At 38.8% G+C, this 15,962-nt stretch overlaps 1 protein-coding gene across 3 annotated transcripts in view; it reads left to right on the forward strand.

Annotated features, from left to right (window-relative positions):
* Window positions 1-15,962, forward strand: part of DNAJC2 (DnaJ heat shock protein family (Hsp40) member C2) — a 28,291-nt gene that overhangs the window by 5,559 nt on the left and 6,770 nt on the right. For all 3 annotated transcript variants that reach the window (XM_006085412.3, XM_006085411.3, XM_006085414.3), the window contains exons 3-12: window positions 1,491-1,566; window positions 2,060-2,158; window positions 4,680-4,821; window positions 6,527-6,607; window positions 7,917-7,982; window positions 8,659-8,750; window positions 8,826-8,947; window positions 9,573-9,722; window positions 13,920-14,008; window positions 14,307-14,376. In XM_006085412.3, the coding sequence (XP_006085474.1) occupies window positions 1,491-1,566; window positions 2,060-2,158; window positions 4,680-4,821; window positions 6,527-6,607; window positions 7,917-7,982; window positions 8,659-8,750; window positions 8,826-8,947; window positions 9,573-9,722; window positions 13,920-14,008; window positions 14,307-14,376 (987 nt within the window). The remainder of the gene's footprint in view (window positions 1-1,490; window positions 1,567-2,059; window positions 2,159-4,679; window positions 4,822-6,526; window positions 6,608-7,916; window positions 7,983-8,658; window positions 8,751-8,825; window positions 8,948-9,572; window positions 9,723-13,919; window positions 14,009-14,306; window positions 14,377-15,962) is intronic.

The following is a 15,962-nucleotide window of genomic DNA, read 5'->3' on the forward strand; positions in this document are numbered from 1 at the left end:
CCTGGAAATTGATATTGAAAAGAGCAACTTTGTAGCACCTGGGCTAGAAGTGGACAGAGCTGAACCAGATTGGAGCGGTTTGAAAATTGATGCTAGAGGAGACAGCTTCTTCAAGGAGTTTAGCTTTGCCCAGCCCATGTGGCTCAGTGGTTGAGCATTGACCTATGAACCAGGAGATCAGGCTCAATCCCCAGTGTGGGACGTGCAGGAGGCAGCCGATCAATGATTCTCTCATCATTGATGTTTCTCTCTCTCTCTTCCTCTGTGAAATCAATAAAAAAATATTTTTTAAAAAAGAAGTTCAACTTTGATAGGCAGCTGGAAAATAGGATGGTAGCTGGAAAAGGGGTCCGGGAAGGGTTTTGTTTTTGTTTTGTTTTTTTAAAGATGAGATACAATAGAGCATCTTTTTATAATGATGAAAATAACCCAGTTGAAATTAGGAGATAGCTGAAAGATGCTAGTATTTGAGGAGCCTTAGAAAAGGTGATATTCAGAACCAAGACGAAGGAGTAATTTGTTTTGGTAGGACAGGCTTTCTCAATTATGAATAAAGGGAAAGGAGGGAAAAATGTCTTGATGCAGGTAGGATGGTAGAAAGAAGCTGGAATTTGAATAGTGTAACTTAAGTTTTTTAGTTAAGCAAGAGGCACGGACATTGATGAGAGGGTTAAGAAGGGTCTATAAGTTTTAAAGAAAGACCAGAAGACAGAAGGTATGTAATAGTAATTTTAGTGAGTGGAAAGGTGAACTAACTGAAAAAGTATGGTTGCCAGGTCTAATAACGGGGCCAATCCCTATGAAATTTGCAATCCTGAGTTTGAAGGGAAACCAGTCAGCCTTATTTGACTTTTTTCTCCTATCTTTGATGCTCGTAACTCCCCTTCCTTCCCACTCATTCTCCAATACTAGAGTTCTGTAAGGAACCTTCACTCGAGTTGCTACCCCAACTTCTAAATTTGCAATGCTGTTAACCAAAGCAGAAATGAAAGAGGTACTTCTATTGAGAGAAGCCTCATCCCTCGCTTTCTCAAAATTTCCATTTAACCTACCTTCTTTGGTCCCTGTGGCTCCTAGTTCTTGCCTATTACTGCCCTAGGGCTGCTGTGATGCTCTCTTCAGATCTGAAATCTTCCTGGCTACACTTTCATTTAAGAATGGCCATAGTATGTTAATAGATTTTAAGGGGAAAAGGGGTCCTATGGTCAAGTAAGCTTGGAAAATGCTGGGTTTTACAGATTTCTGTTTTCTTAATTGCAGAACTTCTCAGAGCCTTTATTAGGCTTATGTGCATCAAATCATCAAAAAGGCTATACAAGAGTCTGCATTTCCCAAACTTAAATGACCACAGAACCCATTTTATACAGAATGTCTCACTGGACTTCTGTCATGGGAACATCTTTGGGAAGCACTGTTTCAGGGTGCCAAAACACAAGAGATAGTATATATTGCTGCATTTTAAACTTGACTCCCTTTTATGTCTTTATCAGAACCAAGATCATTATGCAGTACTTGGACTTGGCCATGTAAGATACAAAGCTACACAGAGACAGATCAAAGCAGCACGTAAGTATTTAGTTATTTTGAAATCATCAGATATCTGGCATAGGAAATGTTTTCCTTTTGAAAAAATGTGCAGGATCATAGTCTATAGCCATAACTCTAAATTGAACCGCATGTTATCATATGGTTATACCAATGCATGACCACACTCTCTACCTTCAGAACCAGGAAAATGTTAAGTTGGAAAAAAGCAGAATATAAACTGATATATATGATAAGATTATACCTAAAATTTTTGAAGCATATGCTTAAGGGAAAGAAGTCTGTGAAAATACACTAAAATGTTAACAGTAATTGGCTTTAGGTGCTGGCACTTCGGCCACTTCTTAAATGATTCTTTGTTTCTCTAATTTCCACATTTAATAAGCTTATGTTTTACCATAGGCAAAATATTTTTAAATTAGCATTATGATTTTAGAAACGCTATTTAGCTCATCTTTTTTCTTAGTTTTAATGTCTAAAGTAACAAATTATCTAAATCTGGCTTATTTTGTAGATAAAGCAATGGTTTTAAAACATCACCCAGACAAACGGAAAGCAGCTGGTGAACCAATAAAAGAAGGAGATAATGACTACTTCACTTGCATAACTAAAGGTAAGGAAATATTTTAGAGTCAGGCATTTCTAATAGTGATGATTACTCATTTTCAGTTACATGTGGTTATTTTTGGTAATTTTCCCCAGAACCTCACTACACAAAGTGAGGTTCTCTCAACCAGCAGCATCAGCAGCACCTGACAGCTTTTCAGAAATGCAGAAGCGCAGGCCCCACCCTAGACCTATACTGAATCGGAATCTGTATTTTTTTAATGAGATCACCAGGTGATTCTTTTAAGAAGCTCATCCTAGGGTGAATTCATACCTGTTACAGCTAATGATGAAAATACTAAAATCTTTCTCATTTCAGATACTTTATGGGACTAAACTGTTCCTCAGACGTTTTGCTAATTTATATTAAGTTGCTTGTATCCTAATACAGGACCCACAAATGTTAATTGGTAATTACATAACCATGTCCTTGCTAAGCAGATTAATATAGGTGCCACCATTTCTAAACGTTTCCTTAAATGTGATTTTACATTTTGATGCCAATTTTTTAAAAATTGTAACACACCTTTTAAATGTATTCTTATTGGCCCACTTTTACACAATGCTCAAGATGCCTGAGATCCTTTGTTCACAACCTGGGGATCTAAGTTAATTTTCTAACAATTTGTTTTTCCTCAGTTATGTTTTCTTAAGGGATGAGTATTTTTTTACTAGTTTTTTTATTTTTCAATTACACTTAACTTACAATATTATATTAGTTCAGGTGTATAACCCAGAGATTAGACATTTATATAACTTACGAAGTGATCACCCAGTAAGTCTAGAACCTATTTGACACCATACGTAGTTATTGCAATATTACTATGTTCCCTATGCTGTACTTTGTAAACATCCCCATGACTATTCTGTAACAACTAATTTGTACGTCTTAATTCCTTCACTTTTTCACCCATCTCACCAACCCCTCTTCCAAAATGTTCTCTCTCTTTATGAGTCTGTTTCTGTTCTGTTTGTTTGTTTATTTTGTTTTTTGGTTTCCACACATAAGTGAAATCATATGGCATTTGTCTTTCTCTGTCTGACTTATTTCAGTGGTTTTCTGTAGTAGTGTCCTATAGAGTCCAGTGGCGCATCCTCTTGGGTCACCTGAGCTGGATGCTCCAGGTGGGTGACTCATGTGGATTGGCTTCAAGGACTGGGCGCAACCACCATGGAGGATCTGCTGTTCAGGGGCCAACACCACAGAGCAAGACTGGCTTCTATGGGGCTCCAGTGCCTAATGAGTCTGCCTCGAGTGTGTCGAGTGGTCCTTCAGCATGGTCTGAAGCTGTCCACCAGGTGCACTGGCTTTGGGGCCTCCTGAGAGGTGCAGGCCAAGGTCAGCCACCACCTGTGCCTTTTCTAGAGCTTCTTGGCATGAGCCACAAAACAATCTGCAGATAGCTGCTGGGCTTGGAGGTGCCTGGAGAAGAAAAGCTGTGTGTGTGCTGAAGCCAGTCTAGGGCCACTTAGCAATATGTACAAGGCATATGCTGCTTGTTTGGGGTTTGTGAAACTTCTAGAGATTGTGGGGAAGTCCAAAGCATGAGTGAAGACAGGCCATTTGTATGAAAAAGCCACTGGAAAGAAACAGCTTGGGTGGGACAGGGTTTCAGGAAATCACCAGGGCAAGGTGAACAGTGTTGCCAGGTTGGGGGAGACAAATAGGCCACCTGCCTACTGATTCTGTGGGGAGAGGCCTCAGCAAAGGAACAGTGGCCTCTGCCAGCATTTCTGTCTAGGAGAAAGTTACCCCGTCAGCTCTCACCCTAATACCAGACAATTCAGTTCCTCCCCGTATGTCCCTGGTGTCTTTCAAACTGCTGGCCCAGTGCTGGAGTTCAGAGTGAGTGAGTCTGTAAGTTTGTGCGCAGGCCCTTGAAGAGGAACACCAGGAACTCCAGCAGCCTTCATCTCAGCCACCATCCCTGCTGGTTTTCACAGCCAGAAGTTATGGGACTTCTCTTCCCGGCACTGGAACCCTGGGCTGGGGAACCTGGTGTGGGGCTGGGACCCCTCGCTCCTCAGGAGGAACCTCTGCAGCTGAGATAGCCCTCCTGATTGTTACCCACCACATGTTGGTGTGGGCCCGCCCATTCCACCATTCCACATCACCCTTCCTACCAGTCTCGATGTGGCTTCTTCACATCCATAGTTAGAGGACTTCTGTTCAGCTAGATTCCAGGGGTTCTGAATGATGGCTGTTTTGTAACTTAGTTGTAATTTTGATGTGATCGTGGGAGGATGTGAGGCCGCATTTACCTGTGCTGCCATCTTGACCAAAGGATGAGTATTTTAAACTGTTGTTTTGTCATTTCCCTTCCAGAAGAGCCACTTAAAGAGGTTAAGTGCAATTATATCTAGTAGTGCTAGAGCTTTCTTCACCTAGATTAAATTCTACCCCCCAAGCACATAAAATTTTAAATGTGAAAAATAATGACTTTTTTTAAAGGAAGGGGAATTTTTTTTTTCTCACAGGGAAAAAAATGTCAAGTCATGGTAATATGACCTTATCATTTTTTCCTCAGCTTATGAAATGTTATCTGATCCAGTGAAAAGACGAGCATTTAACAGTGTAGATCCTACTTTCGATAACTCAGTTCCTTCTAAAAGTGAAGCAAAAGACAATTTCTTCGAAGTGTTTTCCCCAGTGTTTGAAAGGAATTCCAGGTGAGTTAAGGCATCCCCTTTCATTATGCTCTATTGCAGCAGTTTTCAGCCTTTTTCATCTCATGGCACACATAAACTAATTACTAAAATTCTGTGGCACACAAAAAAAATATATTTTCTGCCGATCTGACAAAAAAATAAATAGGTATCACCAGACGGCTATTGTTGTGTTGGCTGTCGTCATATTTTTATTTGACAGTCTAAGGGAAAAGAGGTCAGTGCCCCTGACTAAATAGTCGGGTATTGCATGTTTTAAAAATTCTTGTGGCACACCAGTTGAAAATCATTCCTGTATTGGCCTGCTTCTTATAGTTTCTAGGTTTCTGTTTTGCTCTCTAAACAGAAGTTTTACTTTTCCATAGTGAAATTCTTTTATAACTCATGGAATGTTTTTCTTTTGAGTTTTCCTTGGGGGCAGACTGCTTTTATGTAGTGTGATACCGTTACTTAGGTGACAGTAATTTCCCATTTTTCTGTTTCTCTTTTATTAATGGGTACATTGCTCTATTTGGCCCATTATCACTTGAAAAAAGCTTTTGTTCTTTTTTTATACATATTTTTATTGATTTCAGAGGGGAAGGGAGAGGGAAAGAGAGATAGAATCATCAGTGATGAAAGAGAATCATTGATTGGCTGCCTCCTGCATGCCTCACACTAGGGATCAAGCCTGCAACCAACTCAGGCATGTGCCCTGACAGAGAATCGAACTGCAACCTCCTGGTTCATAGATCGACACCACCACCGGGCCATACCGACCAGGCTTTTGTTCTATTTTTTGAGCATCTGTTTATCATAAGGTTCTCTGACTAAGGATGATTTATATTTAAGATTAAAGCATATTTAATTTCTTTCATTTAAATCAGTTTTTACATAGGGTGTACCAGTATTCTAAATTTTTTGGTTACATCTGCATTGAAAGGTTTTTTATGGAGTATATCTGGACTGCAAATGGATTCAACTGTAGAGTCTGAAAAATTTCTGATACCTAAAGAGATTGTGATTTAATTGTGATTTCAGTTTAATAGTTTTCGAATTCATGTAGGGTTTTTAATGTTCCTAGGTGATGCTAATGTGCATCCACATTTGAGAACCACTTTGATTAGCTATTTGGTGGGGTCTAATATTTCTTCTAATCTTTTTCTTCACTTTTGTTTTGTAACAGTATTGAAGGTGGTAAAAAAAAAAAAAGACAATGTATTATTTTTTTGTAGAATGGTTTTCTAGAATGGAAAACAAGTCAGTAAGTAGCCTTAAGATCCTTTTACTATGTGATGGGTGAGGTGCTGAACCTAAAAGTCTGACTCTTCGGGGGAATGTGGTGGTGATGAGGGGGTGGAAATTTATTCCCTCTGTGAGTATTAACATTTTTTAAAAGGCTAGGCCTGCAGATTGCTGTACTGCCCGTTTACGGGGAAAGGGGTTCAGGGCCTGTTTTTCCTAGCCAGCCACTGGCAGCTGCTACAACCCTGTAACTTACAGACTGATGATAACCTGATGGATAAAACACCATTTCATTGTTTCCTCGCCCATTCCTATCCATCCTTGTCCTCTATTGCACCTGTGTTGTTCAGCACACCACTCCTAATTTTCCAGCTCCATCTCTTTAGTCTTAGAGGACCTAGGAGAGGAAGATTTAGGAGAGGAAGAATTTGTCTGTTGAACTTCTGTACCAGATTTTTAATTGAATTTTCTTTTAATATTTCAGATGGTCAAATAAGAAAAATGTCCCTAAACTTGGTGATATGAATTCATCATTTGAAGATGTAGATGCATTTTATTCTTTCTGGTAAGTGGATACACTGATTTTATGATGCTGTGATTTTTTTTTTAAAGACTAAGTATTCAGTAAATACTTGATTGTTCATAAATTAATCGAGGGATCAAAAGCACTTTGTTCAGAAATTAATAAACACTCTATTAGCTCCTATATGATATTTAGGCTTTTATGATTGTTTTTCAATGTTTTCTATTAATCAGATTTCTAGATACCACGCACACTCTAATGGTAAAAAATTAAAACTGAGTAGTCATTTGAATTGAATAAAAATAAATACATCTTCACTAGCTATCTTGCTATTAAAAGTACTTGAGTACGTGTGGAAGAAACAGTACTATTTGTCTCTATAACTAATTTCTTAATTTTTAAAGAGCTTAATATACAGTGGCTACTGTATTTTCTCATTAATATCTGATATATTAAAACATAAAATCATGTAAAACAAAAATGACAAAATTTAGCTCTATCAGTTTTAGTTGCTAAAAATAACCACTACTATGGTTTAAGAGTTGACAGAGTAGCAATGGTGATGGCAAGGAAAACTTAACAAGTCCCCAGCGAGAGAGAAACCTAATAGAAGAACTAACAAGGAGGTGTGATTTTTGACTGGAGGGGAATGATAAGTATATTTTAGATTTTCATACAATGTCATTAAAAAAGGAAGAAAAGACTTGAACATAGTGTTAATTCAGTACCAGAAGGGAGTGGAGGGGATTTGTTAAAAAAAAAAACACAACTCATTCACTTGCCATTAATATTGGGGTTTTTGTTTGTTTGTTTTGTTAATCCTCACCCAAGGATATTTTTCCCATTGATTTTTAGAGAGAGTGAAAGGGAGGGTGGGCAAGGGGAGAGAGAGAGAGAAACATTAATGTGAGAGAGACACATTGATTGGTTACCTCCCACACACACCCTGACTGAGCCAGAGATTGAACCTGCAAACCAGCTATGTGCCCTTGACCAGGACTCGAACCCGAGACCTTTCGATGTATAAGCTGGTGCTCTAACCCAGTGGTCGGTAAACTGCGGCTCTTTGGCCCCTTGAGTGTGGCTCTTCCACAAAATACCGACTTCTCCACATGGGCCACGAAGTTTCCATCGCACTGTACGTGTGCGCCCACACGTGGTATTTTGTGGAAGAGCCACACTCAAGGGGCCAAAGAGCCGCATGTGGCTAGCGAGCCACAGTTTGCCGACCACTGCTCTAACCAATGAACAATATCAGCCAGGGCTGCCATTAATGTTTTTTAAAATTATATGCCTCTAAGTTAATTTTAAAGAGTTTATTTGTTTTTATTTTACTTATTTCTGTCTACAGGTATAATTTTGATTCTTGGAGAGAATTTTCTTACCTAGATGAAGAAGAAAAAGAAAAAGCAGAGTGGTATGTATATCAATCATTAATAAAGGGAGATTTTATTTAAATTATATTTTTATTGATTTCAGAGAGGAAGGCAGAGAGAGAAAGAGAGAAACATTAATGATGAGAGAGGATCGTTGATCGGCAGCCTCCTGCAAGCCGCTTACTGGGGATTGAGCCCGCAACCCGGGCATATGCCCCAACCGGAAACGAACCGTGACCTCCTGATTCACAGGTCAACGCTCATCCACTGAGCCACAATGGCTGGGCAAGGAAGATATTTATTTGCCTTTTTGGTATTTGTAATGATGTAAAAATATACTATATATAAATGAGTTTTTGATATTTTGAGAGCCCTCCTCTCATATGTTAAGCTAGATGAGGCCAGATCAGTAGTTAGTTAAGATATACTTAGGAAAAGGCCATGGAATATAGAATTGTCCAAAAAGCTCAATTCAGTGAATTCTTTTTCTTCTGGGTGCTTAACCTATGTTTTATTTTAATTTTCCCTGGGAAATTGTTTGACATAAATATTCCAAAAATATTAATCCAAATTAATTATAAGTAAAATCATGCATTAATGTTAGTAGCATAACATAGCATGATGACCTTCTCAGACATTATTTACATATAAAATTATGTTATATTTTCAGTCATATCTATGAGCAATATTTTGTTTCCAATATTATCTATTTTATAGTCGTGATGAAAGGAGATGGATTGAAAAGCAGAACAGAGCAACAAGGGCACAAAGAAAAAAAGAGGAAATGAACAGAATAAGAACATTAGTTGGTAAGTGTAATTAATTTTTTTTAAGTTCTTTAATTAAATGTTAGAAATTCAAAAGATTAACTTTCTTTCTGGTAGACAATGCATATAGCTGTGATCCAAGAATAAAAAAATTTAAGGAAGAAGAAAAGGCCAAGAAAGAAGCAGAAAAGAAAGCAAAAGCAGAAGCAAAACGGAAGGAGCAAGAAGCTAAAGAAAAAGTAAGATGACATTTGATGAAGTTGGACTTTAATATTCATAAAATCTTTAATTTTCAGATCGAGTTTAGAAACCATAATCTGGATGCAGAGAATTAGCTGCTACTATAAATGAATCATGACAAGTTGGTACAATTGATAGAGGGATCTTAACCAGCAAATTTTTGAGCAAAAACATGTGATATAAATTTCTTTAATATCATGCTTATTTCTAATACTAGAGGCCTGGTGCATGAAATTCATGCACGGGGTCCCTAGGCCTGGCCAGAGATCAGGGCTGATCGGGGCCTTCCTTCCCCCTCGTGCTGGCTAGAACCTTCCTTCATTCCACGCTGCCCGCTGGTGGTCAGCAACCGTCATAGCAAGTGGTTGAACTCCCATTCAGTTGAACTCCTGAGGGGACAAACTGCATATTAGCCTTTTATTATATAGGATGTTTGTTTTGCATTCCTAAATGTATTTGTAGAACTTTACCAGCTGCTTTTCCCAGTTCAACCTTCAGTCTTCAATACATTGATGTATCATCTTTTTTAAAATTTATTAAAAGATTGAATTTTTTAAATAATATGATAGAGCATTTAGGAATTCTAATTTTCTTATTAAAATGATTTTATTCCCCATTTTAAAGCAAAGACAAGCTGAATTAGAAGCTGCTCGATTAGCTAAAGAGAAAGAAGAAGAGGAAGTTAGACAACAAGCATTACTGGCAAAGAAGGAAAAAGATATCCAGAAAAAAGCCATCAAAAAGGAAAGGCAAAAACTTCGAAACTCATGCAAGGTATGTCATGAGTTGACCAAGCAAAGTTGCTGATTACACTTTAAAATAAAATATTTCTCTTCTTATACTAAGCAAATATAATTAAGCTTACATTTTATCTCAAAATGTAAATGTTTTTAAATTCATTTTTAAAAATTTCCCACATTCACATTTTAATATCCAACTCTGATTTTTAATTTTTTTTTTATTTAACCACCATGCCATTTTCAAAGTTTAAAAAAAACACCCTTATTTAATATCCTAATATTTGGTCTATATTCTTTTTTTGTTTTAATGTTTTTATTGATTTTTTTAAAAATATATTTTATTGATTTTTTACAGAGAGGAAGGGAGAGAGATAGAGAGTTAGAAACATCGGTGAGAGAGAAACATCGATCAGCTGCCTCCTGCACACCTCCTACTGGGGATGTGCCCGCAACCCAGGTACATGCCCTTGACCGGAATCGAACCTGGGACCTTTCAGTCCGCAGGCCGACGCTCTATCCACTGAGCCAAACCGGTTTCGGCTGGTCTATATTCTTGTTTCCTTTATTATCTCAACAATGTCTTTTTATAGTTGATTTATTCAAATTAGAATCTAAATAAGATCATTTAAAGGCTTCAGTTATGTGTCTCCTAACTTGGTCTGTAACAGGCTCCCTGTCATCACCATCTTTTTCCCTGCCCACATGGCCATTCATTTGTTGGAGAAACCAGATCATTTGTTCTGATAATACACCACAATTTGGTTTTGGCTGGTTGCTTCCTTAATGGTGTGAAATTCTTAAATTAGAAAATGTTTTTAGAAGTTAAACTTTGGTGTTGTTAAGGATTTAAATGCTTTTATTTTTATCTAAATAAAGGAATATCATTTGGGTGAGTTCTGGTAGTTTGCATCCAAATACAGTTTTTACTAATAAATATTGACAAATAATACCAAAAGTTTTCAAATGTAGTTTTGTCCAAGAGATGTTCTTACATTTTAAACTGGTAGAGTCAAAGACTAGTAATATTGTTCCTTATCAGATAATATGAAGTATTTTACTCAGATTTCACCTAGAAAATTGTTTTGAGAAGGATGCAGTATATCATAGTTGTAAAGACCATTGGCTCAAGGCAAGCTGCCTGGGTTTTAAGTCATTCTCTATTTACTACCTGTGGCCTCAGAAGGTTGCTTCAAACCCCTTTGTTCCTCAATTTCCTCACCTATAAAATAACTGAAAAAATACCTACTAGTAGAGTTGTGAAGGTTAAGTGAGATAATTTACATATAGTGCTTGGCACATTTGGCATATGATTTGAAGTCAATACAAAAATTTAAAAGGCCAATCTATATACAGAAAAGGCTAAGTGTCCATCCAACTGGTAGCTGTGACATGCATTGACCATCGGGGGCAGACGCTCAATGCAGGAGCTGCCATGACACGCACTGGCCATTAAAAATAAACGGCACCACAGACTTGGTGCCGACAAACCAACACTCGGCTTCCCCCCAGTGGGGACACAGGCTCCGCCACCATCCCGGAGCAACACCCCACCAAATCGCAGCCAATGCTGCCAAGACTCCATGGCGCAGAATGCGGCCCACAGCCCAGCCCAGCCTGGAAATGGTCGCTGTGGGTGCCGAGTAGTGACGTCACGTAGCTACGCCCGGCTTCCTCTCCCTAGCGACTAGCCTCCTTGGAGTTTCTTCCGCCCAGGAACCCAACTTGCTTTATAGCCAGGTGCAAACATTTTACAGTTTACCCAAATGTTTGTAAAGCATTTTCCCGTGCCTCATCTCATTTGATCTTCACAGAAGTCCTGGAGTAGGTAGATAGGAGACTCGATAGATCCTATTTTCTTTTCATTAGCAAGACATGGATAGCGATATTAAAATATTTTTTCTAATTTAATTTCCTTTCAATGTGTATGAATCCGTGCACTGGGACACTAGTTAAAAAATAAAAAGCTTGAATAGTTCTTAAAGATGATGTTTAAATGAGGTTAAAAGTTCTGACATTTGGTAACTTTGTTTTATCACTCCTTTCCAGCGTGAGTTCATTTACTTATCAAATATCTGATGAGCATTTACTGTGCGCCAAGCAGTCATAATTGATGTGAATATAATGATGAAACAGTCCTTGCCTTAAAGGAATCCACTGCTTTATGATGGAGAATGACAAACAGCTATTTCTAACACTTTAAGCACTTTTAGATGAGTACTAGGATGAGAAGGTACCAAAAAGGTAGTCAGGGAAGGCTTTCTGGATCTAGTAGTATTTAGCCAGGTGAAACAGAATATGTATGGGATTAGCAATGAGAGGTCAAGGAGCATTGAGAGAATGCAGAGTTCCAGAGGAGTGGGTTTAATGTGTCAGAGGCAGCTCAAGAGCTATGGAGGAGCCAAGTCTCGAAGGACATTATATGTCTTTTTAGTGTAAATCTGATCCTGAGTTGGTTTTGGTCAGGATGCTGAGAGAAGACTGGAGTTAGAGAAACCAATTAGGATTCTTTTGACATAATCCAAGTGAGAGAGTATTGTGGCATGAACTAAGGTGGAGATGATAGGAATAGAAAAAGGTAGATGAAATGAACCGACATTTAGGAGGCAGAATAAGCTGTTGCCTATTGGGTATCAATTATGTGTTGGAGATAGTAGCGTGAGGGTTAATATATGTCCTGGTTTCTTGCATGGAATACTGGATAGGTGATGGTATAATTCACTAAAGTAGAAAACAAAGGAGGAGGAAAAAGCTATGGGGAATGATGATTTTAGTTTCGGGCATGTTAAGCACAGAGACACTCAAATGAAAATAGGTGCTAGTGTGTACAAGTCTGGAGTTCAAGAATGGAATCATCCAGTCCAGCTGGTATGGCTCAGTAGATTGAGCATTGTCCCATGCACCAAGAGGTTACCGATTCGATTCTTGGTCATGGCACATGCCTGGGTTTTGGGCTCAATCCCCAGTAGGGAGTGTGCAGAAGGCAGCTGATTGACTCTCATCGATATTTCTCTCCCTCTCCCTCCCTCTCTCTCTAAAAAATAAAAACATCTCAGTGGTGCTCTGGCTAGTTTGGCTCAGTGGCTAGAGTGTCGGCCTTCGGACTGAAGGGTCCTGGGTTTGATTCCGGTCAAGGACACGTGCCTGGGTTGCGGGCTCAATCCCCACTAGGGGGCATGCAGGAGGCAGCCGGTCAATGATTCTCTCTCATCATTGATGTTTCTGTCTCTCCCCTCTCCCTTCCTCTCTGAAATCAATAAAAATGTTTTAAAAAAAATCTCAGTGGCACTAGGAACCTTGTGAGTAGATGAGATCACCCAGGGAGAGGGGAGAGTGAGGAGGGTGGGTGAAAGAAACCCTGGCAGACACCAGTAGTAAAGGTACTGTTGCAGCGGTTCTCATCCTGTGGGTCTCGACCCCTTTGGTGGTCGAACGACCCTTTTACAGGGGTCGCCTAAGACCATCCTGCATATCAGATATTTACATTACGATTCATAACAGTAGCAACATTACAGTTATGAAGTAGCAACGAAAATAATTTTATGTTTGGGTCACAACATGAGGAACTGTATTTAAAGGGCCAGAAGGTTGAGAACCACTGTAGAGGAAGAAGAGCCTGAGAAAGAGTGACTCAGACAGGTAGAAAGAAAATCAGTAGTGCTTTGAGAAGCCTAGGGAAGTATCAGCAGTAAGACCCATTGGAACTTTAGTGAAAGCCAGGCTGCCTGGCTTAAGGAAGCAAAGAAAAGTGAGGAATAGGAGGCATAAGTATCAGCAGTATTGGAAGCACTTACCAACTTTACATCAGGTACATCATGTTTTATTCTAAGCATAATTTTTCTAATACCTTCTATTCCTTACCACATTATCTTTTTCTTTAATTTCAGTAAATTTAAAATTTCCATGAAATTTTCCAGTTCGGCACACGCTAGATTTTAATTTGAGTCATCATACAGAATTAAGTGATTCTCAGAGAACTCATTCTGATTTTTATAACATCCAAGTCTTCTGCACCATCACCATTTTTGTTTTGCTTTCCTACTCACTTGGGAATGCCTTTTTATTGCTAGTAGTCAGGGAGAGCCCTGGGAGTACCCTCAAATATGGTTGTTATAGTCAGAAGGCCATATGTTCAAGAACCTCTTGAGAACGTCATGCTTTGTAGTTGTGTTTATGAGTGTATTTTTCAGTGTCACTAGATATAAGATGGAAATGTTTATGTTTGTGCTTTTAGGCCTGGAATCACTTTTCTGACAATGAGGCAGAGCGTGTTAAAATGATGGAAGAAGTGGAAAAACTTTGTGATCGCCTTGAATTAGCAAGGTATAACTACAGAACTAACATTGAAGTCTTCAGCCCTGGCCAGGTAGCTCAGTTTGGAGCATGCTGCCGATATGCCAGTGTTGTGGGTTTGATGCCCGGTCAGGGCACATAAAAGAATCAATTGATGAAATATGTAAATAAGTGGAACAACAAATCAGTCAGTTTCTCTCTCTCTCTCTCTCTCTCTCCCTCCCTCCCTCCCTTCCTCTCTAAAAACAACAAATAAAAATTAAAATAAAAAATCTATTGAAATCATTTCCTGGGCTTAGGATAAATTTTCATCCTTTTCCCCCCTTAGTTTACAGTGCTTGAATGAAACACTCACATCATCTACAAAAGAAGTAGGAAAGGCTGCTCTGGAAAAACAGGTAATGGAGGAAAACATCACTTCTATTTGCATTTAACATTTAGTTCTGCTTATAGTGTTGCTTTCACCTCAGTATTTCCCCACCTAACGTAAGTTACTATGAGGGCAAGAGAGCATTTCTCTTTGGGTCCCCCACTCTACTTTGTTTATAGTAAGTGGTATTGTTGATTTAAATTGCATTCAGTGATATGGTTATATGATGTTTGATTTGTGGTATCCTAGCACATTAATCATAGGTTTTTGTTTTTTTAAAAAAATATATTTTATAGATTTTTTACAGAGAGGAAGGGGGAGGGATAGAGAGTTAGAAACATTGATGAGAGAGAAGCATCAATCAGCTGCCTCCTGCACACCCCCTACTGGGGATGTGCCTGCAACCAAGGTACATGCCCTTGACCGGAATCGAACCCGGGACTCTTCAGTCCCTAGACTGACGCTCTATCCAGTGAGCCAAACCGGCTAGGGCTTGTTTTGTTTTTTAATCATTCTCAGGAAAAAAATAATTGTTTTGGCTATTCCTTGAGCATTTTTGTAGGATAATAATATTTAGAACCAAGATACATTTGTTCTGTCTAGTCTACACCTTTTATTTTACAGATGAGAAACAGGCCCAGAAATTAAATTCAATGCAACAAGTATTAGTACCTACTATTATAGCACTGTGCCCAGATGATTCATAGAAATGCCTGCTATTGCTGCACAAAGGAGTTCAGGAACAATTATGCTGAAGAGAAAAGGCCTAAGGACCAAAAGATGGAGGGCCCACAGGAAATGCTGTAGGTTAGACAGCAAGTGCCAACCCCAGGGCAGAGTGGTCAGGGAAGGTTTAGTGAAGGGTTTGAGCCAGCCTACAAGGATAGACTGTGAAAATGAAGGTCAGAGTAACAGCATGAACTATAAAATACGGGTAACTGTAGAAAGTTAGAGGGAGATGAAGTTGGTTAAGAAGTGGTGCCAAATTAAGTATGTTTTTAATGTCATTAATTTCCATTACTGCAGATGTATGAGTAGGAAAGGGTTATCATTGTACTATTAATCTGGCATTGGACAGGATGTATTATACCTAATACATGTGCAAGTGACTATAAGAATGGAAGGGCTTGGACTGGGAGAGTGATGATGGGAATCATTGGGATTTTGGTGATTGGTTCTGAGGGATTAAAGTAAGGAAATGAGTCCAAGATGACTCCAAGATAGCAACAAGGTCAAGTAAAGGTTTTCTTTTTTCACTTGTGTATGTTTGAGGAAAGATTTTATGTAACAATGCAAAGGGTAGAACTTCAAGATAAAACAGATACCACTTTGCTGTGCTGTTATCTTTTTGTTAAAAAGTAATTGAATATCTGCTGAAAGAGTGGGTATGAGCTTATTAAACAGGTTTGAAATGGCCTTGTGTTGGTGAATAACCCAGTGACTGTAGACTTAAGTAGTGTCAAACGCACATAGAAATCACATGATAGAAATACAGGGTAGGTCAGGCAGAGGGTGGTTCTTGGTTCCTTAAGCAGAGCTTTGCAGCCAGAAGCCAGAGTGAAAAGCTGATGCCGGTTTTGGGGTTGGCCTGGGTCACTGTCAGGATAATACTGA

Source organism: Myotis lucifugus, unplaced genomic scaffold (genome assembly GCF_000147115.1).
Source record: "Myotis lucifugus unplaced genomic scaffold, Myoluc2.0 scaffold_18, whole genome shotgun sequence".
Lineage (NCBI taxonomy): Eukaryota > Metazoa > Chordata > Mammalia > Chiroptera > Vespertilionidae > Myotis > Myotis lucifugus.